The sequence below is a fragment of the Tigriopus californicus genome, chromosome 3 (assembly GCF_007210705.1).
Source record: "Tigriopus californicus strain San Diego chromosome 3, Tcal_SD_v2.1, whole genome shotgun sequence".
NCBI classification, from domain to species: Eukaryota; Metazoa; Arthropoda; class Copepoda; order Harpacticoida; family Harpacticidae; genus Tigriopus; species Tigriopus californicus.
The window spans coordinates 11,647,702-11,673,888 of record NC_081442.1 but is presented as its reverse complement, the minus strand read 5'-3'; the positions used below and the strand labels follow the sequence as shown (position 1 = coordinate 11,673,888).

At 38.2% G+C, this 26,187-nt stretch overlaps 1 protein-coding gene across 2 annotated transcripts in view; it reads right to left on the bottom strand.

Moving 5' to 3' along the window:
• Positions 1-23,708, bottom strand: part of LOC131878228 (uncharacterized) — a 28,101-nt gene extending 4,393 nt beyond the window's left edge. The window contains exons 1-8 of one of the 2 annotated variants that reach the window (XM_059224143.1): positions 23,267-23,708; positions 23,134-23,193; positions 22,560-22,775; positions 19,907-20,152; positions 19,634-19,849; positions 18,879-19,073; positions 18,747-18,813; positions 16,127-16,900 (exon numbers count right to left, since the gene is read on the bottom strand). In XM_059224143.1, the coding sequence (XP_059080126.1) occupies positions 16,795-16,900; positions 18,747-18,813; positions 18,879-19,073; positions 19,634-19,849; positions 19,907-20,152; positions 22,560-22,775; positions 23,134-23,193; positions 23,267-23,294 (1,134 nt within the window). In that variant the 5' untranslated portion in view covers positions 23,295-23,708 and the 3' untranslated portion in view covers positions 16,127-16,794. Of the gene's footprint in view, positions 1-16,126; positions 16,901-18,746; positions 18,814-18,878; positions 19,074-19,633; positions 19,850-19,906; positions 20,153-22,559; positions 22,776-23,133; positions 23,194-23,266 lie in introns of those variants that run through there. The other variant, XM_059224144.1, reaches the window with a different exon arrangement.
• Between the last annotated feature and the right edge of the window lie 2,479 nt (positions 23,709-26,187).

Sequence of the window (26,187 nt, the reverse complement as noted above, 5' to 3'; positions counted from 1 at the left end):
TTTAGTCATTTCCTCATTTGATCCACCGACAAATCAAAGTTGTCGAATCAGACAAGTCCTTGAGAATGAGATTGTACCCGATTGGGAGTCAAAACTTCTCAGATCTCCGTAGTGCAATTCGGATCCGACCTCTAATCATGAGAATTTTGCGTTTCCAAATCGAGCAACTATAGACACCGGATTTGTCGAACTTTTCCAAAGAAAAGTTTTGCTAACTTGCACGGACAGTTTGAGCCCCCAAATTTGACTCAACCAACAATCATGGGCAATATCGATTTGTTGAATCACATACTACCCCGACCACCTTACAAATGACTCATAGTACTTCCCATTTGTGATTATAATAAGAACGACGTTATTAAACCAAAAAATGCATGAAATAACCTAGAATTGGGATAAAAATATTGACAGACGAAACGCAAAATAAAGAAACTGGAGATCTGACCAAAATATGGAGAAATATTCTGGAACCTTCTTTCTTCAACCGCTCGAGAAAAACCATTAGAAATGGACAAGAGGGAATAAGAAGGCGAAGAAGAAAAAGCAGAAGACAGAGATGCAAAAGGAAAGGTAGGCAAGTGAGAAACCAGCGCGACTGAGTACTAGTTATAGTAAGTAAACAGCACACGCGTGCTGGGTGGAAACCAAGGAAGAGAAAGTATCCCTGGGGACAGAAAAAGAGAAGAAAATAGGTGGTGGAGCTAGATTGAGGCTAACAACAGAGGAGAGAGAAAGAGAGACTAGTTGGTCGACTGCGATGACCTACTCTTGGCTGACCAAGCTAGTTAGCCTAATGCATTTACAAGTACTGGAAATGAATAGACCAAACAATAAAAAAAAAACGAAATACTCCTTAAATGAAAAATACAATCTTAGTGTTTTAGACCGGCCGTTCTGTCAAGATCAGGAGCAACAAATCATGCGACTTCTCTCAGGAAAAGACGGCATTGAACTGAATTTAAGATATATGAATAAAAACTAGATAACAAGTGTCAGCTTTTCACCGTAAACCTCTGGGGATTTTATTCCCAGAAACGGTAAGGCAGTCCACAAAAGAAAGAAAATGATAATACAGGAATTCCATAGAAAAAAATCTTACCCATTGAAACAAAGGTGAGAATTTGCATTGCTTCTATCCAACTCAAATGCATTATTTTTCGAATCTGTTGATATACACGAGCATGACCAGAAGATAATGGCAATCATAAAGGCACCAAGTTCATGGATATGAATACTGTTTCATTGTTTGTCAAATGTCATCAAGTCCCAATTATTTTGTGGCAATCAAAGCATAGAATCCATTAAACACACGGGGTGGTTCAAATGCGTTATCAAGTTTTAATGAAAATTTCCAAAATCATTTTGTGATTTTCTGGCTTGCAAAATCTTACAAAACAATTTCAATATTTTGTATAATCTAATCTGGTATTAACTCGGATGAATACGTTGTACGACAAAAAAACTTATGTTTACCAAAACCAACACTAAAATTCGATGTCCAATTTTTTCGTCAGTTTGAGCCCCCGCTCTGAAATACTTCAATTCAAATGCACCGAGAAGTACTAAGATGTAGGCAGTAATTCTGACGTCTCTGGTGTACATCTGAATAGTTGTCAGTGCTTTTAAGTTCTGAATATTAGCAAACCCAACAAGTGAAATTTTATGATGCTAAAACTCTAAATCCAAATTCCTACCAAAAATCGCAAATATCCACGAAATAAGTGGGAAGCTTTATCACAACTATTCTATCATTTTTTCAGATTCGGCAAAACGTTGCAGGCTTGCAGTGAAGTGATCAAAGCAATTAATTCAATGAAATATTTTATGCAGATGTACCTCATCTGACTTGTTCTGGCACAATTTCAATGGCATTTTGGCATCCGCCAAGTCCTGGAAATGAGCAATACTTGTTTCATGCAATTAGTTTCTGTGCTTGAATGTTGTTCCCACGTCTGAGCGCGGTTTTAAAGCTAAGTGCCGAAAACCAGCTCTTGGACAAAAGCAGACATTTGCCCTGCTTATTAAACATATGAATTAATCATAAGCTCACTCGGTATTGGGAACAAAGTCATCAACATTTGCGACTGTTTCTCATTTGTTGGGAAAAACTCTGATTAACTAAAAAAGTTCATGAAAGTTGCATTCTCATTTTCGGCATCCATATTTCTTCAATGCTCATTCTGTACCTTCCCTCAATACTCTTAACAATTTCTTTTCTCCGTGAATATATACCTCCCACTATCAACAATAAATCATCTAGTCAACAACCATCAAATGGCCATGCAACAATGAAGAAATGAAGTCATCAACAATACGCTCATAAGGTTGACCATCTTTTCTTGAGCTTTTTTGGCAGGCTAGGGCCAATTTTCCGACCTAGCACCCCTAAAAAAACAATTTTTGACTATAAGAGTTAATCGGGGTTTGAGTACCGGCGTTACTTTTTGAGTTACGCTAACGGGACGAGTTACTTTCCTGCAAAAGTAACGGCATTGGTAATGGAACGGATTTTTTAGTCGTCCCATTAACGCTACTTTCTTCTTTTGTTTTATACAAGGGTGAGAAAAAATGTGTAATCGTTTCCTCCCCTGCTTTTTTTAAAAGTTCTTTCTCAAATGTAATGACTTATTTGCTACTGATGGGTCAAAAAAATACTCATGGGAGGCTGCGCCAAGGGTTATCTATAGGCTCCGACAAAATATGTTGGATGTTTGGCCCAAATATGTCATTTTTATGGTGATTCAAACAACCCAAATATGTTGATTTTATGTTAACCAAAAACGTTTCAGTTTGCTTTTTCTGTCCCGTTTATTTTTCCTAGCATAAAAACTAGGGCCGGCCAAAACTTGTAGACAAATATGGCCTTATATAAAACAAATTTACACAGATATTTGCGAATAAACTTTCCAAAACATAAGCAACAACACGTTCGAGGGTGGTGGTTGCTGATTTTACCTTCCATATCAAGCAACGCATAGATGGAGAGGAATATTGCATTATAATGTCTCCAAACACCGATATTTGAACCTGCTATGCCTAAGAAGCAGATTTTTGTCATGTCCATGGTGGCTCCTGATTGGTAGACCTTGGAAAAATGCAAGTTGCTATTTTGGCCGAACATTTTTGTTAGTTTGGAAAAAATGAGAAAAGTTTGGAAAATATGCGAAAAAGTTGAAAGAGTTCAAAAAATAGCAAGTGCGAAAAAGTCGAGAAAAAAGCGAAAAAAAAATATGTCGGGAATGAACGAATAAAGGCGATGAATCGCAAAAAAGTTAGTCCTGTTTATTGCCTTTTTCTGTTGCCAAATTCTAGGAAACCAATTGCATATACTGGATGATCCATTAAGCTTATGTAATTTTTTGACAAGAAATTAAATCTTCTTTATTATAATGCTTGACATTATGACACTCTTTAAGTGATTCCGAAGTAATGGTACAGTATACAATTGATTCTCTTCGAGAGTTTAGTGTTATTGCCAGGGGCTCTTTTTCTCACTTAATGAATAGATTTGTGTCCTATTTGATGCATAACTGAATGAAGTCCTTTTTCTCAGAAGTTATCCTTCTCTTTACTACGTATCATCACAAGAAGAAAAGAACACAGGTCAAAAAAAAGAAAAATGGACAAGAATATTTTTTGAGCCCCAAAATCCCATAATATGTCTAAAATATGTTTTATGTCAAAACATTTTTGGTCTGACCCTAGTTTGCAATATTAATTTTCTTTTACGTACGAAATATCATATTATAAAGCTATGTTTTGTTTAGCTAATGGGGATGTTTGGGTTTGGGAAATGGGTTGGGCAGCTACATTTGAATAGGAGAGTATTTTGGGAATAGGGATGGGGCGAGGAATATTACGGAGGATAGTGGAATATGCACATTGCTATTAGCCTTTGGAAAGGCGGATAGGAACTTGTCTTTGTTTTAGAAAATAATCAGATGGTTCAGCAACTCTCCAGACTTGTCTCCAATGGAAAACCTATGAGTATACCTCCACAAGTAGTTGGCTATTTGATCGTTGAAATCAACCTCAATGCTCTGAACAAAAACATTAAAAAAGAATGAAGACATATTTTAGCTGAAACTAAAAAAAAGTCATATCAAAGTGCAACCAATCGCATCAGAAATCGTATGTATTGAGCTTGGCGTGGCTACCCAGGTAAGCCGTAGGCAAATTCATAAGTGGCATCCCTGAACTAAGACTGGTACAACTTGCTCCATGTTCATGGCTTGGTTCTTGGATGCTGGGTCTCCCAAATACCTGCATTAAAACAGACCAAGGTTCTCAATTTCGACAAATTTTGTGCGGGAAGCGATTTTCGTCGTGCAACCTTCGGCCCCTATAACGCTCAAAGCAACGGTTTGAAATGGATGAAAGGCTATTAAACCGCATAAAATTCTCCTTTTTTTAGATCGTGCACCAGCTTTGCATAACTTGCTGCAAGTCTCTCATCGACGATTCTATACATGAGATGACCCACTGCTGAGTTTTTAATGACAGTCCTTGTTGATCCGGTAGCATCTTTTAAGTCAGACTTGGACAAATTTTTAGATAGCATACCAGATCAACCCTACATTCAAGGACTAGCTCGGTCTGCCAACTCAAATTCTTTGGTAGACCAAATATCATATAAAAATTGAAAGGTAATAAATAGACGAATTATAACCTTTCATTTTAATAGTACCGGGGATTACATTCCCTGTAGCGGTTAGAAAAGCCCGTGAAAAACCAAACCAAAAAAAAAAGTATCACAATGCTAAAGTGAGCACGAAGACCATGCTGTTGGCCAGTAATGCTACCTTTAAAGTCAAGGTATTCAAGAGTCTTTGTCTTAACCAACTTTTTCATATATGCTAGATGGGGTACAATATTGGCAGATCATCCGCTCACCAATTTGCAAACCGAGTCCAAGCTTCTTTGTGGCATTTAATTACAGCATGAGTTGCTGCCTTTAAGAGCTTGAATGGGAGAACCTGCGTTCATTCCTGAGGGTGAGGAGGTAATGATTAATGTTGGCTGTGACGATGAAGCGGGAATATCCCTTAATATGGACACCCATCCTCAGATGGCAGGCCAAGCGAGAGAGCTTGTCATCTGACTCCGAACAAACGAACAAACAAAGCTTTTCCATAACTTTGGAGACATTCGACGTTAATGAGATTGGTCGATAATTTACATTTTTGTCGAGTATCTTCCCGCCTGAATGAATCAAAGTTCGTTTTGAGTTCCATTTGGTTCCATTTGGGCCCCAATTAGCTCAACAGGTTTGCAAAAGGTCGAGCAGGCCCAAATATGTTTTACCAGAATCATTGGAAGGATGAGAGAGCTCTCATCTTGGGATTGTACAGCATTCAGAGAAGGTAAAAAATTTATCTGATATTGGTCATTTTCATTAGTATTCATGAGCTTTGTCCCAAACCAGGATATAGGGTCAATTGTAGTGACCGTCGATGCTTAATGTAAATTTTTGTGAGCTCCTTCAAGCCTTTGAGAATCCAGCCTAGTTCAAACAATGAAGTTCACTTCTCTTCTTTCTCGGGCTCCTCCATTGTTTAACTTGCTTCCCTCTAATATTCGAAGGATTATGTAGGCGTTGATCCAGTAGCAGTATATAAGTCAGGTTTTGACTAGCTTTTCAAAGCGTTTGACTAAAATTCCTGGTCAGCCCTATATTCAAGGGCTGGCCAGATCCACCAACTCTAATTCGTTGGTCGATCAAATAATATATGAATATAAAAGCCAATTAAAATGAATAGGTTTTTCGTCTTGAACTGCTGGGAAAGGAATTTCCAGTAGCGGTGAGGGAGGCCGCAAAAGAAAAAAAACTACAGATGAGGCATTCCATGTCAAGTGGGTACACTTTTTGACGAAATCACGGCAAGTCATCTCCGATTTTGCTAATTCTTGGCAAACCGATTTGTTAACATAAAAAAACGGCACTTAACAAGTTTCAGGTGCTTAAACCACCCAGGGGTTATTCTAGGGCCATATCCATTTTGGGCCAAACCACTTGGCCATCGGTGTTTGAACAGCCATAACTCCGGCTGCAGTTATCCAATTCTGATGAATTTTAAATCAAAATACTCCTGGGACAATGGCCTTTTGACAGAATTGTAAAAAAACGACTGCACCATTATAAATTCGGCATCAAATAGCCTTATTTGTCCTTTGACCTTTGCAAAAGCATGGTCCGGATTTTCTCAATTTTTCGCGTGTGGATTGGTCTGTGTATGTTCTTTATATGTTGCAAATACCAAAATTGGATCTCTATGGATTTAGATTTGGCAAAGACTATTTTCACATCTTAGAGGTGCTATCACGCAACCTTTTACATCAATGAAGTCTCAAAACTGAATGTCAAGCCATTGAAAATTCAATGCATACACATTTATTCATCAAATTTGCACGGCATTTTTATTTGAAGATATTCATAAGAGCTTAATGAGTAATAAGTTGTTTTTATTGTCAGTTTTATGTGCAGATATGTTCCATTCCTTTATTGCAAATGGTGAGATCCAGAACAAATAAAAATTAATAGGAAATTCATGAGGATTAAATTATTTCATGTGGATTTCTCGGGAAGTGGTGGCTGGCTCTTACCCTCAAAGCTTTCTTTAAGTCTCAAAAACTGCCATAAAATCAACTTCATTACAATTAGGTATTAGGTTTGGCATTCCTTTTTGTAATTGTATTCTTAATACGGATTTTTATGCTTCAATTAGCCAGTCTATACTAAATATCTTCCATGGTATTCCCAAGTCTCCAAGTCTTTTTTACTTGATTTTCATTAGATCCATTACCACTAAAATTTCTCCAACGACCAAATATGTTTTTCTGTGGTTCACTCTTGCCTTGGTGCAACGCCATACGTGACCTCATGTCTAAATTGAGTTCAGAACTGTTTGACAAGGTTCTCCTGGGATGGTGTCGACAATGTATGTTGTTGTTTTCTTATTTCCTTTTACGTGGGAGGAAATTTTGCGATTGTCGAAAATGATTGCCACACATATCTAAAAGTTTGACAATGGAATGATTGCCAATTTCGGGAAATCAAGGACTGATAGAAGCTCCTTTTTATTTGCAGCCCTTGGGAATTGGTGGTGTGCTTGCACTCCAGAAGTGGAACCTCAGTGCAAATGAAATTTCTTCATCCCCATGCACCTTCTAAAAAATTTTTATATTATGAAATTGCCGATCATTCGATTGCAAATACAACAGATATATGTTGTTATTTTCGTTTTTGTAATGCCAATCTCTGTGTGAATGAATATGTGTGTATCAGACAAGCCAAATCACTAACAATAAATTCGCAGCATCTGAAAAGCCATGTTAATAGCACAACAGTTTTGGTTAACATGAGAGATCTTAAATGTCGTGAAAATTTGATGAATAAATGTGTATGCATTGAATTTTCAATGGCTTGACATTCAGTTTTGAGACTTCATTGATGTAAAAGGTTGCGTGATAGCACCTCTAAGATGTGAAAATAGTCTTTGCCAAATCTAAATCCATAGAGATCCAATTTTGGTCTTTGCAACATATAAAGAACATACACAGACCGATCCACACGCGAAAAATTGAGAAAATCCGGACCATGCTTTTGCAAAGGTCAAAGGACAAATAAGGCCATTTGATGCCGAATTTATAATGGTGCAGTTGTTTTTTACAATTCTATCAAAAGGCACTGTATTTTCACACCAATATCTTAAGGGGAGAATGTAAAATTTAACTCGTATTTGACAGTATGATCATAGACAAAAGACAAGTTCAAGGAGATTGAATCACTGCATGGGCCACAATGAGTAAGAAACAGGCAATTTTATTGATTTTGTCTTTACTTGCAAGGTTACTCAAGAATCATTGATACAGTATCCATTTTGATATTATTTCTTTAGCATCCACAAATATTGGTTCTGTTAGAGTGAGACCCATTCGGTCAGCCCTACTTTCCATTATACTGATTGCAGTGCTATGGTAACCTGAAGTGCTCTTAACTTTGAAGATTTGTTCGTGAAGGTATTTATGATTAATTTGTGATGAAATAATCACCAAATACATATCTTACATACATGTCATCTCGAAATCAAGGAACTATATTAACTCCTTAACCACAAATAATCCTTTTTAGCCCAGCTGGCTCTTTCAAGTTATCAGAAATGTCATTTATTGCAGGTTGCTGTTGTAATGTAATGAGTATATCCCTTAACCTATGGTCGCAACTCATTTCTCCAAAGTTATTGCACGACCCTTTAGATTAACTAAAAAGTTGGGCCCTTGTTGTTCAGCATGCATTTTTCATATGGTTATTTGAACAAGCCATTCGATAATTAAGAAAAAACGCGAATGATAATAACGTCTCTAATAATCAGATGGATATTCCGTGACACGCCAGATCAACGAAACCGAAACCGAAACTTTAAGTCATTGTTGGGACCATATTAAATGATTTTCTGCAATTTTTACTTCTATCTACGGAAAGCGAATTCACCGCTGCTTATAGAAATGTCATTCCTTGGCTCTGTCATAAAGTACTAATTCATTAGGTATTCTATGGCTCTGTGCTCCACGGCTGCTCGAAAAGTATGTTTTGAATCACTAGTGAACAAAAAATAAATTTCCAAGTTCCAAAGTTGGCTTTGGACTTTGCTGAGCATATTCATATTGGACAAACTGAAAAGAGCAAGTATCTTATTTTCATTTTTTTCGTACTTGCCTTGTCCGAATGCAAGGTCGTCAACAAACATTATTTTGACAGTTTTGCAGCTAATGGACAAGCTTCTAGAAACTTCATGGTGTGCTTCTGAATAACCCAAATCACCCTAAAGGGCAAATTACTTTGCCAGGTCCATTTGGTGCAACCATCTAAAAGAATCTTGAGCAATAATTGCCAGCATTAATGCCAGGGCTTAAAACATTTTGAAATCAAATATCTAGAACCATCGTTGTTCTTTAGGGACAAAGTTTCTTTAAGACACTCAAAATCTGGAATTATGTTTGGGTTGGCATGATGAAGATCATTTGAAATGTGTCCTTGTCTTTTGGGGACACGCCATTGTTCATAACAGGAACTGGAATTAATACCGATGTGACATAAAAAAATGGTTGGGGTTGCATAGTAGGGATCTGAAAAATAGTTGTGATTTTGGTCAAAACAGTTTTTAAGATTGTGAATATCAGCCAAAATAAGTAGCAAAGGTTAAAATATGTTATAAAAGGGTAAAATGCTTTTTTGTTTGGTTATTCATGTTTTAGGATGTATTTTTAGGACAAAAATGGCTTGATTTTTTTTTATGCTACCTAGAAAGAAATAAAATACACCTTAAGTTACCTTTCAATGCCCATTAATGCCTGCATTCTTAGGCAGATATGACCAAAATAAATGGAATTTGTTAAAAATTGAAGCATAAGAAATACGAGATGAAAGTAAACGTTCTTATCCTTCAGTTTTTAGAAAAATAGTGCATAGAAGCCACCATATGGAACGTACTGTACAAGTTGGCAAGAAACTAAGAGTCACTTCTGAAAATCCTTCCCCCATCCTCCAAGAATTGTTTGATCATATTTTCATCAAAATGGATTGTTGAAAAATCTAACACCTTGCCATGAGTAATCCAACTTTAATTAAATGCAGATTCGTAACCCTTGACTTTTAGCCCTTTGCAGAAAACTCCTCCTGCAATCCCAAGTCTTTGCCCTCGGTCTGCTGGTCTGTAATAAAGGGATTCGACGTTCTTCCATGAACACCTAATGGACACCTAAATGCTCACCCACTTCCCTCGGCCTCTTGCCGATTTTCAGCAGGCTTTTAGTTTTGGTTTTGTTATCAAAACTGTGCTCATTGGCATTTTTGATCTTTGTTTTGTTGAAAACGGTGGGAGGGTTGCAAATCGCCTTTAGACTAAAATTAAATCATTTGCAGTGTTGCACTGCTGTAGGTGTCCACTAGCTCTTCTTAAGGGAAGCTTAAGGTTCAAGGTCTAACGAATCTTTGAGGGGGACGAACAATATCAGACATGGCCAAAGTAGCCCTGAATTTCTCTCCAACCGGCATTTCTCCTAAAGTTCACCTAGACATGACAAAAAAACCCTTCAATTTCCCCGATAATACTCGGTTTTAGGTTATTCTATGGTTAGAATTCGTTTGAAGAAGCTTTTTTGCCCCAAAATGGCCAAATAGCTTCAGTCTTAATCCCATCCCCCCCAAAAATATCTTTCCGATCCCTAGTAATAACCATTGTTGTTTGACATCGTTACCGAGTTGAAGACTTACCCCAAAAAAAGAGCTGGTAGAGGTAGAGGAACATGTCTGCAATGTGTAACGTTACAGAATGAAGTCTTGAAAGTAGAAAGAGCTTGATAAATAATTGATGGGGATTGAAAATTATTCCGTGTTTCGGGATTTGTGGCGCTGATCATTATGATTATATTGCGCGCCTAAGCACACTCGCTTTCATGTTTTTTACACAGTTTTTTCATAATCCACTTCACTCCCCCTCGCCTTGGCCGTACAGCAGGCTTTCATGTTTTTTACACAGTTTTTTCATAATCCACTTCACTCCCCCTTCTCTATCTTTCTGGTTCAGCAGAAAACAAGTAATCGGAAAAACTTGAATTGAAAAGGCAAACTAACAAACGTACGTTTAATTGCCATGTTTTATGGGCGTGTCATGGACCGAGACTAAGGACAACAGACGACAACAATGACTCCGGAGGAACCAATTTCCCAACTTCACCCATGCAGCATCCGTCATGTTGGCTCTCATCCTCAACATCAAGGGCAAGCTGCTGAAATGGTCCATCACTAAAATGTGTTTCCCTTTCACGTTAAGTAATTTTTTTAAAAGTTGCGTTCGTTCGGAGAGAACAGACGTCTGGAAAGTGGCTCCTTCAACAAATTATTTGTTGTGATTTGTTGGCATACATAGCAATTCTTGAGTTTGCAAGGAGCAATAGAGTACTTCTGTAAGAGATAATCTCTGATTTGATTTAATTTGAATGTATTTATAAGTACAAGTACTTTTAAGGTGAGGTCATCTTTGGTACACATATCAGGCTTGGATTAGTGACTAGTGCATGAAAATGGAAACAACATATCACGGGATAACTGGGCAGTGACTGATTGATGACGGGCTTGAAAGAGCTAATTTTTTGTACAGTACGAGATTCAACGGGAAGAGCATTATACAGTCTGACAGCATTAGTAATAAAATGATTGCCCCGCGCAGGAGGCCGAAGGTCACGTCGGACTGTACTTCGAGTGGCTATGGGGGGGGACCAACCACAATTGTTTGGGGGAATTTAATTCTGGTTAGATCGATGTCTGGAGGGTTGAAATTATTCCCCTCGTTGTTCGGAACCCCACATTTGACTTTCAGTTTGAAGGACCTAACATTATTTACCTCGACATACTGGTACCTCTCAGAAAGGCAGTTTTGGAACCAAACTATGGACCTACCGCGGAATCCGTAATACTCCAGTTTATTTTATCAATATTCCATGATCAACGCAATCAAAAGCTTTTTTAAGGTCCAGAAATATTGTTAGTGCCATTTTGTCGCAGAGATTAGCCGAAATATTTTGTAGAAATTTTTGAACTGCATGCATAATGTTATGTTGCTTTCTAAAACCAAACTGTTTAGGGTAAAGGAGAACCACTACTTCTAAAAAGTTATGCATTTTGTTTTTGAACAATTTTCTCTAAAACCTTGGAGAAACTTGGCAAAAGACTTATAGGACGATAGTTACCAGGTAGTGATTTGTCACCTGATTTAAAAAGTGGAATGACTTTTGCACTTTTCCATTCTGTTGGTATGTATCCGGACACAAAAGAGATGTTCCCTAACCTCGCCAACGGCACTATTAAAGCTGTAGCTATATGTTTTAGAATTCGGTTTGATAGACCGTCCATTCCTGAACTGTTTTTCGACTTGAGCTCATTTATCACTGCCTTTATTTCTTTACATTTTACCCATTTGAAATAAAAGTTTCTCGACTTTTTGGGTCCTAACCCGCCCATGAGCTCTGCGTTATGAGAGGGAAAATTTCCGTTTAAAGTTAAACCTATGTTTGCAAAATAGTTATTGAATATTGTCCCAACTTCTTTTGGATCAGATGTGATTTGGTCTTCTTTGTTTGATTTGAGATTAAAAGAAACTGTCTGTGACTTTGTCGTGTTACCCATTAGTTCATTTGCACCCTTCCAGAGGGTCTTCAATTTTTTTTGATTCACTTTAAAAAAGTTCTTCCAATGTATCTCTTTGGCTAACCGCATTAGCTTGTAATATAATTTAGCATAACTATCATAGGCGTTTTTTGACTCTATATTAGGATGTTTTCTGAATTTCTTTTATAGTTTATGTAGTTGTGTAATAGGATCTTTCTGTTTTCGTGACGTCATCAGTCCCAATGTCATCCAAGCATTTTGTTTTGTGTTCCGTTTATTACATCGTCTTTTTACTATTGGACAAGCTATATCAAATGTCTGAGAAAACGTTGTCTCAAAATTGCTGAATGCGTGCTTGGGGTTTTCCATATCTAACACCCAGTCTTTGACTTGCAATAAATCTCGTAACAGTTAGTGAAAATATTGTCTACTAAAGTGCGGGAGTGTGCAATAATCCTTGTCGCATCATTGATCAGGGGTGATAAACTAAACTTTCCTAACAGTCCAATGAGGCCTGTAAGAGTCTTAGATGTTTTCAGCAAATAAATGTTCGGATCTCCACAAAAAAAGACTGATTTTCCTCCAGTGTTTACTAAAATATCATTTAGTTTGTGGAAAGCTCGATTAAAGTCAGCATGTGGTGGTATGTACACAGAGAGGAAGACTCTTTTTCCTAATTCAATTCCTATTACCTCACAATCTTCATCCATTAGTTCAAGGTTTTTAGATTGGCTATATTTGTGGTATGATTTAATCAAAAATCCCACTCCACCTTCCCGTCTCCCATCTGTTCGTTCAATTCCTATCAAGTCGTATCCATTGAATTTCATTTGAATCCTAGAGAATTGCAACATTTCCTGCATAGCCAAAATCTCTGGTGCTTGTTCAAGAACAAGGTCTCTGATCTTTTCTTCATTGGCAATAATAGACCTCACATTTAGAGACACTAGCCATGCCAAGTTCATGCTCTTTAAAGTTTTTACGTATCCTAAATCTTTGAAATTTAATATCTGATTACCCCGCTCAGATCACCATCGTCTAAACCCAATTCTGCTCAAGTATAAATACATCCCATCCAAATTGAAGGTCTCGCAATTTTTTGTTACTTAGACATTGACACCACTTTTTTCAGTGTGTTGCTCTGAGGTGAAAAATTGGAGAAAAAGAATGGATAAATCATAAACGGTTTTGACAGGGTGTTTAAAACGGCTCTTTCTAGCTTCATTTCAACGTGACCACAAGTAAAAATAGAGATTTCACATTGAAGAGTCAGCAAAATTTGTGGATTCTTGGCAGCAAGATTTGAGATTAATGGATATTTGTCGGAAGACATGCTTATGGAAACTAAAAATTCCACGGACAAAAGAAGGATAATGACCAGCACAAGGGAACAAAACTTTATACTTTCTTTGAATAAGTCGATTCGCCCTTCTCTCTGATCAGGAGCAATGGTCCACGAAACCCCAATACCAGCTTTGTTCTGGTACCAGGAGCCTCCCTCCTCAAATTGTACGCCTCTGTGCCGAGACGAAGACGGTCCTTGGCAAAGCACGCTGGTATGTAATCACCAACATGTAGCCCCTTTTTGGCCAACCCTCCACGAAGAACTCTTTTTTATCCCTCTCGTTGTGGAACTCCACCGACGAAACGGCCCTGACTGGATCTTTGACTTTCGTCTTTTCACCAGGACTCTTTGCCAAGAAAGGCTTGGAGTACTTGATTGGACGCTCATAACCAACATCATTCATCACTTCGGACAACTCTTTCGTATCCCCAGATTTAAGGCCCTTGATCACAATTTTGTTTCTTGCTTTTCTTATCTCTTGTTGTTTTTCCAATAAGTCAACCCTCTCGGACGTCTCTTCTATTTGCTTCAACATCATCAAAGACGTCTTCAACAGTCAAACAACAACAGACATTGCCTTTTTGGTCTTTTCCTCACCAAAGTCCTTGGCAAGTAATTCCAGTTCTTGAAGGCACTGGATTGCTTCCTCCTTGGTTTTTGTCGGGGTTTCTCCCATCTCCACCGATAGAACTTTTGATTCCTTTCGAGGTGCAAGGATTTCGTCCAACATACTCGTAAACTTACTAGGCGATTTCTTGCTACTCCGAGTTGCTTTTTTCATTTTGCTGTTTCTTGGCTCAGGATGTCTCAGTTTAAAATGGAGAGCTTGATTTCGCACGTCTGCACTCTTTGAGATCTGATTACTGGAATATTTGAATCCCGGAATTGGTTCATCCCTGTTATAACGACATCCTCCCCCGTGTCTGCGCAAAACCGAAGTTTTACTGACTTCGTTGAATTTCTAGGGGAAACGCATACCTCAATTCAATAACCCCTCGACACCTTTTGAAATGGTGTCGGATGAATTTTTCTCTTTTGGCGACAAGGATTACCTGTTTTATTCAGATCGATTTTCTGGTTTTCCCTTTATCGTGAAAACTCCATTGAGGCCGACCCCGAAAAGTTAAATGCGATCCGTCTTTTCCCCAAACTCCCTTGATCGACGTGATTTGCGTTATTTCATGGGGTTAATAAATCAATTCGGTCAGTTTACTAGTCAAATATCAGTTTCGGCTGAGCCTCTTCGTGGCCTTTTAAAGGCCAAAAACGTTTTCATTTGGTTCCCTGAGCATTCCGTGGCTTTCGAGTCGGTTAAAGCTGCACTCACATCTCCTCCTGTACTTGGCATGTTTCAGCTAGGTGCAGATGCTATTCTTCAAACGGATGCCTCGAAGTTAAAAGGTTTAGGTTTCGCTCTTTTACCACTTCTTGATGGGGCATGGTGTTTACTTCAATGTGGTTCTCGCTTCTTCAAAGATGCAGAGAGCAGATATGCCATTATTGAATTTTAGGCATTAGCCATATATTGGGCCATCAAGAAATGTAAAATGTACTTGACGGGCCTCGATCATTTCACTGTAGTGACTGATCACAAACCATTGTGGTCTATCTTCAATGATCAAATGTTGAATTCGATAGAGAACGCTGGAATATTGATTTATAGGCCTCGTCTTTCTCGATTCAAGCTTACTTTGATTGGAACTGTGCCCACACTCACTTCATACCCGACGCCTTGTCCCGAGCTCTGGTGCCAAATACCGATGACTCGAATACCGATGAAGATGACGATGTCCTGAGAGATTAAATGAATTTAGAAGTCGCACGTATCCAGGCGTCGATGTTCGATCTTTCCTTGGAAAATGTGAGGAAGATTGCCCGAATTGTCGCAAATATGGTCGTCTGAAATCCGTTGTGGAAAAGGATCTGGTGGTCAAAACTAATGATGATAATACAGCTTTCGAGCAAAACGATCTTGTTTCACTGGAGATATAACACACATCGATAATGTTTGTGACATGTTTTACAAGATAAGGAATAGTTGTGACGATGTAACTAGAGTTTGCCAAGTCTTTCGACAAAGTCCCACCTAAACTAATTGTGAATAAATTGTTTTGGGTCGGCGTTGGTTGCAAGAAATTGATATTTCATTATTGTCATTGCTAAGAGCGCTTTTTTTTACTACATGATTTTGATTTTTGTTGGATAAAGCCCATGACGGCAGGCGAAGCGCAAGTGCAAGTGACTTTCTCAAAACAAAAAGGGGGTTGAATTTGGCATTCAAATTTGTTGGTAGACCAAATATTGCATAAAGTTAAATTGCTGATATTTAGACGAATCATGATCTTTTGTTTTAATGGTACCAGGGATTACATTCCTTTTGGCGGTTAGTTAAGCCCGTGAAAACCCAAACAAAACAAAAATGCTAAAATTTCTGAATGCTAAGCCGAAGTAGATAAAAAAAATCTTCAGAGGGCGCTTTGTGATTTAGCCTCTACCAAATAAAGGGCCGATTGGGCCGATTTCGCCTTTTCAAATAGTAATGCATTTTTGTCGTTTGGGCCAATTCTATCAAAATCTTACATTTAATTAGTGACCCAAGTCACCTAATGCCCAAAAAGACATTGCTTTCATGGGATGTCATTAGCAATCCGCCAAATAAGGGCCTTTATTGGGTCAAATTTGGATTCTTAAACAAGCCACTTTGGCAAGATAGCACTTCTTTGAACGACAGATGGCAGTTGTTTCTGAAGCTGATGACGTCAAGTTGAAATCGTTCAATAGGCAGTATTTAACGACCTTGTTTGTCTCCTACCCGTTCATTCATGCAGCCATTAAAAACAAAAAAAAACACCTCAAACATTATAGGCATAATTCACCCTTTTCGGAAACACAATTTTATTAACAAGGTCATATTCGGCCAATTCAAAATTATTTTCAGACTGGTTATGAAATGGACATTGCAGATTTGTAATTGTTAAAGGATTGTGATACTCGCTGGTTATTGAAGCAAAGCGTATTTCCCAGTAGAATAGGCATAAATCGATATATAGTCAAACGGCAACGCATTCTTTTAATTAGGACATTCTTTACAACATGCAATTAAACATATATCCTGCATATAAAGTGGAGAAGCTTAAACTACTCGACGGAAGCAGCTCTTGGAATTATACGGCTTTTCAATGCATGTGCATTGTGACGTCTGAAAAGGAAATAGAATTAATAAAGAATTGTGTCTTCAACTCTAACTATCCATACCTGTACATATGCTTCGAGTATATTCTTCTTACATAACCTTGAGGTTCCCCTCTTGGGAAATGGAAAGTCCATGCGCATCAGATCCGAGGCACCCTTTTTGGCTGCCTTCTTCTTGGTTTGTAATCAGGATGCACCTGATAGAGAGCATCCGGCTATATCGTCAATTTAGCTCGGTTCCGAGGGCGACAATATAAGCGGGTTCCACCGTTTTACTTTAAGCTTAAATTTTCCTTCTAATTGGCTTATCAGTTATCGCATACGTAGGATTATCAATGGGTTCTTTAAGTAGCAGCCGACTGATGGCGAAAATAAAAACCTTTAAGCAATCAAGCAGATGATAGACGTCGTTCCTACAAACCAGAAAAATAAGCACTTGCCACATGGACTTATGTTTAACACGAGCACACTCGACAACCAAAGTTGTTTCAACGCCAAAAGCATCCCCAAGAACACGAATCCTTCATTCTAAAATGTTTCGGTGCAACATACATAAAACAATAGTGGTTGGTGTTTTCGGCTGCTAAGGCAGCTTGAAAGGCCTTCAGTTTCATCTTTCTTCATGCTTGCTTTATTGCAGATTAATTCTTACCTTCCATCCAATTACTCCGGAAAGATAAAAACATGCATTTACCTCTCACCATATATTTTCAACTATTTTGGTCATTTTTGGGCCAAAAACTTTTTTCATAAATTTTAACCATAAAATAACCTAAAAGCGAGAAGTTTGGGAAGAATTCTAGGAATTTGGCTACATTTTAGGGGAAATTTCCGCGAAATCAATGAAGAAAGTGTAGGTCCACCTTGGGTGACATTGTTTGTCCCCGCTCAATGATTTGTCTGACAGAGATCCTCCCAGCTTTCATTAAGAGGAACTGTTGAGCACATAGGGGCATATGAAAAGTGATCTAACTAGACGACTAGTCTTCTACGTAGATCTAGCTTCTATTGCCTGCTGGCGATTGGTAACCCTCCCATCGTTTGTCGCCAAAATAATGTTCGAAAATGTAAGTAAGCGCAATGTTGAGGTCAGAACCAAAACCAACAACCTACTGATGACTAACAAGAGGCCGAGGGAACAGGGTGAGCCTCTTGATGTCCATCCTCAAACCATTGGTGAGTAGAGAACTTTATGCAAGAACGCCGAATCTCTTTCCTACAGACCAGACCAGGGGCAAAGATCTGAGGTTACAAGAGTCAGTCTTTAAATGGCCAAAAGTCAGGGGGCTACCAATTTCCTGTCGACTAAAATTGGATCATTTATAATCTAATGTTGTGTTTTTCAATACTTCCTTTTAAGGGAAATGAAGATTTTCATTGAGGAGTCTTCATAAAAAATTAATGTTTTACTGATTTTAAGGCAAGACTCAATCCAAAGAGCAAGAACATCTTGAAAAATAATGATCAAGCAATTTTAACCCTAAAAACCACCATTATACTTACATAACTGAACAAAAAAAACAACCTTTTTTTCACTTTTTTGTAACTTGTTTTTACGTTTTCGGAACTTATTTTGGCCGACTTTCATAACTGAAAAGCAATGGGGCACTACCACGTGGTTTTGTGAGTGCATATTTTGAGATGCGATTTTTACCTTGTTGCACCTACTGCGTGTATCAGATAGTTTCGTGAACGCGCATTTTGAAATGCGACTGGGTAAAATATAGTACTGTCGCATTTCAAAATTTGCGCTCCCGAAATCACGTTTGGGTACCCCATTATTTTGACCGAAAAAACAAACTATTTTTCCGACCATTAATTATGATATTACCAATGTCAAATACATGTTTGCGGTCAAAGATTCTTTTCTAAGACATAACTGCCTTAAACTAATTTTTAATAAATTCGAAACCAACCCCAATTTTGAAAGGATTAAACAATTGATGCCTTATTGTCATTCCTTATCTGTTAATTAGTACAATCAGCTAGTATTCACAGACACAAACACACTCCCCAATTGATCCCAAAGAACCAACAATGTACCTCTTCAAAAGATTGCCTGTGTCTGACGTTCCAAGTTGAGCATTGTTCACAACATGTGGATCACAAACTGGAATACAATTGCAATAATTTCCTGAACCATTACTATCATAGACAGTGAGAATTTAGGCATACCTGGAGCGGCGCAAATGAAGTTTTCTTCCATTGATGGGACATCATCAATGACGCAAAAACCATCGCCCTCCCAAAACTTGGCATGGACCTCTGCTTCGTTGTTGTCTGGTTGAGATGAACACCAAAAGAAATCTTCAAATAATCCCACATTTAAACCATTGATCCAAGCCCATTTGGAGTTGTTCTTGTATAACCCTAGAGTGGACAAGAATCATATTGATCAAGTCAATATATATCAATAATCAAATCAGAACGAGAAATAGCTTCAAATTTAAATCTTTTTTTTATGACAAATAACTTTTCCCAAGAATTTCTGGAAACAAATTCAAGTTGTGAAGCCCAGCTCGTATTTCTAAGATCAGATAAATCCCGATTATAATTTCTGCGTGTTGAGGTACTTTTGTAGCTTAAATTTGAAATATGTCATGTCCCCTTAAGAGTTATTTTTGACAACTTCTACTCTGACAATTTCCATTTTGAAGACTCTCAAAGATATCATGTTTTCTAAACAAGTGGCATCTATTTTTGGACTACAAAATCAATTTCTAGTTAGCATTAATACAAAAGGGGAGACATGACATGAATATTAGTGTAAGTACTGGGTGTAAAAAAGAGTGTGTATTTGGATGCTAGGGCACACAAGCACTATTGTGTATATATCTGTTTGGCTCTCCGTATTGGACAACATATACTTAACAACTACAACAAAGCTCGTGAAATCTTTCACCCGGAATTCCGAAACACTGCTTCCATACCTAATCGAAAGCTGCCGTGAAATTCATCGGGACTGTGATGGCTCAACGCAAATGCCATGGACCGGATAAACAAGTATTCCTCTCGTGAATCCACAGTTACCAATTGGGCTTCCATGTCTCGGCAAGCCTCACTGGCACTCTCGAAAGTATTGTTCAGTGCAATGAATTTGTAGTACTTGTTTTGGTATTGATACCAACCATTGGGTTGGATCATGGCTGGAAGATGGTCGGGTTTAGGTGTATCAATTATGGCGAGCATAAGGTAGAACTTACCATCAGGACAAAACCGTAAAATAGCCACAGAGCGTCCTAGGTACATTTCTTCCCCTAAACGAAACAGCCGTTTCATCCAGCAACCATTTGGACTAAGCCCTATTGCCCAAGGTTTGGTCCATGCAGCACCAATACAATCAGGGTTGGCACGGCAGTGAATTTGGCATTCTTCGAGGGATGGGACATCATTCACGTTTCCGACATCATTTCCCCAAAAGTCAGCAGCTTCAATTGAGCAATTAGGAACTGAAATGTCATGGGTTTGAAATGTGGAGCGTGCATCAGCAATATATTGTTATGATTAACATACACTAAACAATTATCAAAATCCTTGGCTTAGTGTACATCCACATTCAAGTTTTCATTTCTAATTGTAATTTCATTCTAATGTATTGCATTCACATTATTGTTTTCACATCAGCATCTTTTCCAATGCCAATTAGTAACTCGACCTTTGATAAAGGGCTTGATAATCTAGGGCTATTATGAAAACTTCTTAGCACAATTAAGTCGTTGCATGTAACCAATACATCAATATTTACTCAATTCTAAAAGTCAAGAAAAATTACAATATACTTTTTTTTGGTTTGGGTACTATTAAAATGAAAGGTTATAATTTTTCTATTTTTTACCTTTCAATCTTTATATGATACCTGGTTTACCAACGAATTTGAGTTGGCAGACCGAGCTAGTCCTTAAATGTAGGGTTGATCTGGAATGCTATCTAAAAATTTGCCCAAGTCTGACTTGAAAGATGCTAACGGATCAATAAGGCCTATGTATTCCCTACGAATATTAGAATATTGGCAAATTAAGCAATGAAGGATCCCGAGAAAGGAGATGTGGACTTCATTGTTCGAACTAACCTGGATTCTAGAGGGCTTGAAGGTGCTCTGAAAATGCACATTAAGCCTCTACGGTCACTAGAATTGACTCTAAACCCTGGGTTGGGACAAAGCTCATGGATGCTTTTGAAGACGTAAAGTATCAGATACCTTTCGTTCCTTCTCTGTACTTTGTACAGTCCCAACTTTTCTACTCTCTCCCAATACGAGAGCTCTCTCATTCCTGTGATGTTCCTAGTGAAATATCTTTGGACTTGTTCGAATCTGCTGAACTCATTGGAGCCCAAATATGTGAAGCATATTCACGCTGTATCTGGACAATCGACTTGTACAGAGTTAGCATCGTGATGCTATCTCTGGACCTAAACGTGCGATGTATCCAACAACACATTTGAAAAGCTTTACCCACTTTCAACTGGATATGCTCATCGAACTTTCCGTTATTTTGGAGGGCTACACCTAAATCTTTCATAGATGATACCTCCATTACCTATGAGTTGAGTATTCAAAGGAGTGGACCCGAAGGTCATTGAGCCATATTATCAGGGCCATATTACTCTTAGTAACCCAAGAATAGATTATTTCTAGGTCCTTTGCAAGGCTAGTGTAATCTTGGCCATTCCTACCAGAACTTACTTTGTATCGTCAGCATAATAAGAGAGACTGGCAGTAACACTAAGCTTTTGAAGCGGGACAAATATTATAAAAAGGAGGGACCTTGAGATGGAACCCTGGGGAACACCTGACTTGACATCATGTATGTCACTAAGGGGTCCCTCCACCTTAACAATTTGCTTCCTATCCTAAATGAAGCTTCTTATCCAATTGAGAACCTTGCCTTGGATCCCAATGTCATGAAGTCTATTCAACAAAAGACCATCTACTGTATCAAAGGCCTTGGCAAAATCAAGACAGACGACATCAACTGACTCGTGCCTTTCCAGTCCCTCAATGACCTGCTCTAAATGCTCAATCAGTTGGGTAAGCATGCTAAAATGTGCTCGGAACCCGTGTTGGCTAGGAGAAAGAACTTTATAGACCTCAAGAAATTCAACAAGTTTGGACTTCATGATCTTCTCAAACACTCTCGCAACACAATAAGGCCGGTTTCAAGGCAGCTTGCTTGGTGTACAACCTGACTCAGGGCAAAGTCGACCCAGGCTAACTCAAAACTTTTGAGAACCAAAATTGAAATTTCACAATGCGCTACCACTTTGTGTTGCGACTGCCACGTTATTTTCAAAACATGGAATCCAATTCAAGCCTACGGCATAAGCTTAAATGTTGCTGCACAAATAAATATAATTTTGTTATTAAGTACTTTGTTCTTAGTTATTATTTTACTGGATCAAGGAGTCCACTGTGTCGCTTTGTCCAAACTATTGAGTAACCAAAATGATTGTCAAGAGGTTGGCTATTTAGACGCGATGCAATGATATTAAAACGCACCTTGATCCATTCAGGCTGGAAGATGCTCGTTAAAAAGTTGCCTTGGTACTCTGAGTTCATGCAATCTTCTTGCGGAAAAGTTAAGTACGCTTACTCCGGCCACAAGTCCCCATTGTAAGCCAACCTACTTTACTCTTGACCACTAGTTAAACGTAATTATAAGAGGCTCATTCGGTGTCATTTTTGAAGTTTCCAATGAAATAGTGCGAGAAGTGAGGCTAAAGGCTGTGATCTACCTGATCAAGTAAGTTCTTTTCTTCTGGAACTTTTTTGCTTGCCATCACCCACATACTTTCTTGGGATGGCAAGCTAATTGTTACAACTAAATATGTGTTTTGTAATGATTTTCAACAACTTACTGCAATGTTTTGGAATGGACAGGAAGTCTGGATTTTCAGTTCGTCCGGTATTGTTCGCTTTCAAGGAGCATTGGTTTGTGCTGATTGTGTAAGAAGCATGGTCACACCAAGGATTGACTTGACAGGCTTCATGGCACACCTCTGGTTGAATATTGGCTAACGCTTCTAATTCGGTGCCAATGTAAGAAATCCCATCTTCGACACAATGATTAGTGACTAGTGAATAAATATGTTATTTTGTTACAATGATCCGCAGGGCTTTGGTCGTTCCTCAAGAATAGAAACAGATTACCGTCACAAATATTGTGGCCATGAAGAGTAATTCGTTACACAACCGTTACTCATGAAATAATGCAATTTTTTGACCAAAAGTTCGATTATTTGGCAAGATGTTTGCCAAGGCAATGGAAATGCAAAACATTGCTTCATTTGTTGATTTTTGGACGAGGTGTGCTTGAGGAGGAGTGTAACAAATGCGACAAAATTGGAGCATAACCTTGTTTTGTTAGTAACAAAGTTGATTCATGTTGCTTAGTTATAATTTTGTCAAACAACGCAAAATCAGGCTCCTTACCGAATTCAAGAAAAGCAGGTTCTCCTTTCTGGATGGCCCAAGATTCTCTGCAATAGATGCCTGAAAAGAAACAACCACGTAGATGCAAATTTTGCAAATTATTCCACCTTTGAAAAAATTGAGAGATGTTTACCTATGAAAAGCAGAGCAAACAAATTCATGACCTTTTAGTGCACTTGACTCTGAAAACAACTAAATCGGTTTGCAAGGAGTGAGAGTCTTTTCAAAGAACATTCAAAGGTCATAAGTGCCCTGGTGAGAACTTTGAAGGTGTTCTAAATCCTATCATTACTTGTTTTCAAGGCATATGGGCAAAAGGACCATAACCAGGTTCATTAAATCGATGGGTCTGTCCTCATCATTTTAGCTTCAAGACTAAGTAGTAGGCAACCAAGTGTGAGACTGTGAGAATAAGCGGTGTGTTCCGTTTACCCAATGATTGAAGACTGTCTGAGAATTTAGTGCCTCATAAATATATATCATTAAACAAGCCTTGAAAAAGAGCTGTTTGGAACTCATTATTTATGCCTAAAGTAAGACCCAAAATGTTTTTACATAAAACATATTTTTCACATATTTTGGTGCCCAAATAAATATTCTTGTCCATTTTTCTTTTTTTTGACCTGTTTTCTTTTCTTCCTGTGATGACACGTAATAAAGATATTCTACATTAAAATTAAAATGCATATTGCATTTAGGTGACATACTCGGCTGGGACTGTTTTCATTACCCATTTGGTAATAAATGGAAACCTGGCGTTGCCACATTGATCCATGTGAAAAATGACTGATTACGAGTACGAGTACGAGAAAAAATTACTCAAATTATGATGCAATTTTCAACAACTCAGAAAGGGTAGAATCAAGGTTCAGTAAAAGTTAGTCCGAAATTCCACCTGGCTAGATATAGTCGCCCCGCTAAAGACTTACGGGGTTGCTCAGGGATTTTCCCAGAAGATCGTGCAAGTCTTCAGGGCTGTCGATAATTAGTTAAAAGAAATTGGCGGAAGCCTATATTGCTAGGTTCTGTTTCAGAGATGATTGGCAGGATCTTTTGCTGAAAACTATTTTGCAAGACACTAGATAATGTCATTTCATGTGTTGTGTTGCAAGCAGAGTCAGGCTTCATAACCTAACTACAGCTTGGCGTTCCTGAGAGTTACTTCAATCTTGATGCGGAGGTGTTGCAATTCCCCGGACATCTTTGAAGTGGGATAGCAGGGAGGGAGAGAGGAGACTTCAGAAGCAATCAACAAATTATCCATCCCTTGAGAGGGATAAAGAAGACAACTGATCCTTTTCATGAATAGTAGCTGTTGAGTTGATGGTTGAGGATAAATATGTAGAAATGACGCCCTAGGTTTGGTGAAGGTCAATATTTGACCAATGCAAACCTTAATCATGATGGATCTTCTTCTTTTTCACCAGTTTAATTCAGCATACACATTTTCAGTTATGTGAAGTGGATATGCTTCCATATTGTTCGTTAGCTATAAGCTCTAAGCTTTCCCTTTATGCATATCTGCCTTGAAAAAGATTGTATATTGCCCTGACAAAGACAACATTGTGCCCTTTAATGTTGTTACCTCATCTACCGCTTTCTTTCACTGGCACCAACTTGACCATGCCCTACTTAGTTGTTTGAGAGCACTCAATTTCAGGTCCATTAGAGAACACATCGGAACTTTGCCTAGTATTGCTTGCTGGGTGTCCCAACAACCAAAGCGCTTATAAATCATTGATTTCTTGCTTTATTTTTCAGGGTGTCTTGTTACTTTTTGGTGTGCCTTTTTGTTATTTGATGTGGCCTTTTTCTTCTTTGGTATACCAATTTTATGTATGATGTGCTTTAAAACCTTTTCCGTGTGCTTATTTTTTTTTTTTCTATTTTCTTGGTGTGCCATTTTTTCTCTTTGTGTGTACTTTTATAAAGTCGATGTGCCAGTTTCTATTTTTGGTGTGCTACAAACACTTTATTGTATGCCCCTTTTTGGGTGCCAATTTATAGTTATGGTGTGCCACTTCAGAGTTATGGTGTGCCACTTCATAGTTTTGATATGCTTCTTTTTTACTTTTTGTTGTGTTGACAAGCGTGTGCCAATTTATTCCTTTTTGGTGTGCCGATTTCTATTTAACCCCCAAAAATCGGCGGAACAAGGTTCCGTGAGAAAGAGTGTTAGGCCTTACGAAATTTTTGAGCAAGCCGGAGTTTGACAAGTCAGGAATGTTCGGCACAGAGCCAATGAATGATTGATTTCTTTAATTAACTTTTGAAATATGTCAGCACCCTTAATGTTGACTTTGACTGAATTTATGGTTGTCAATTGACTCGCATATAAGCCCACGGATTTCCAGTGGTGCATGGACAACAAGCGAAATCAAACATTTCTTGTCTCCCAAACCGTTCACTTTATTCTAAATAAGCACGTCATAAGACTATAAGATCTCATTGAATAGATGAACTTGACCAAATTTGAGCCTAAATCTATGCTTAGGGAACTGAGGATATTTGTCCAAATTTATTTTGTAAACACTTCATAAAATTGGAGTTTTCCGCTTGCTCTTGGTCAGCTACATAAGCTTTTGACAACATAACTTTGTAACGAACCACTTTGCAAGTAAGTAACATAAGAATGACCTACCTTTCATTGCAGACATCTCTACATCTCTTATTTTGTTGATTTACTTCAAAAGGTTACTCCAAGTTGCTGTGACCAAGAGCAGGCCAATTTGGCCAGAAGCTTGTTCACAGTCCATATTTCTAGAATTTTGTGATAAGCCAAAGGCGTGTTACGTGTCTCGTTGATTGGTCGATGTGTTCATTTTAAACTCACCTGAGGGACAGTATCGGGGGTACAGCCATGCCATACATCAAGAATGCTTCCATTCCCATAGGAAAAAAGCCTTTGAGCCAACATGTATCGACAGCTTTGGGATGACCCCAAAGTTTGGTCCAAGTCGCACCAAAACACTTGCAATTCCTGCGGCAATGAGCTTGACAATCTTTTAATGTTTGAACGTTCAGCATTTTGCCTATGTTAATTCCATCCATCCC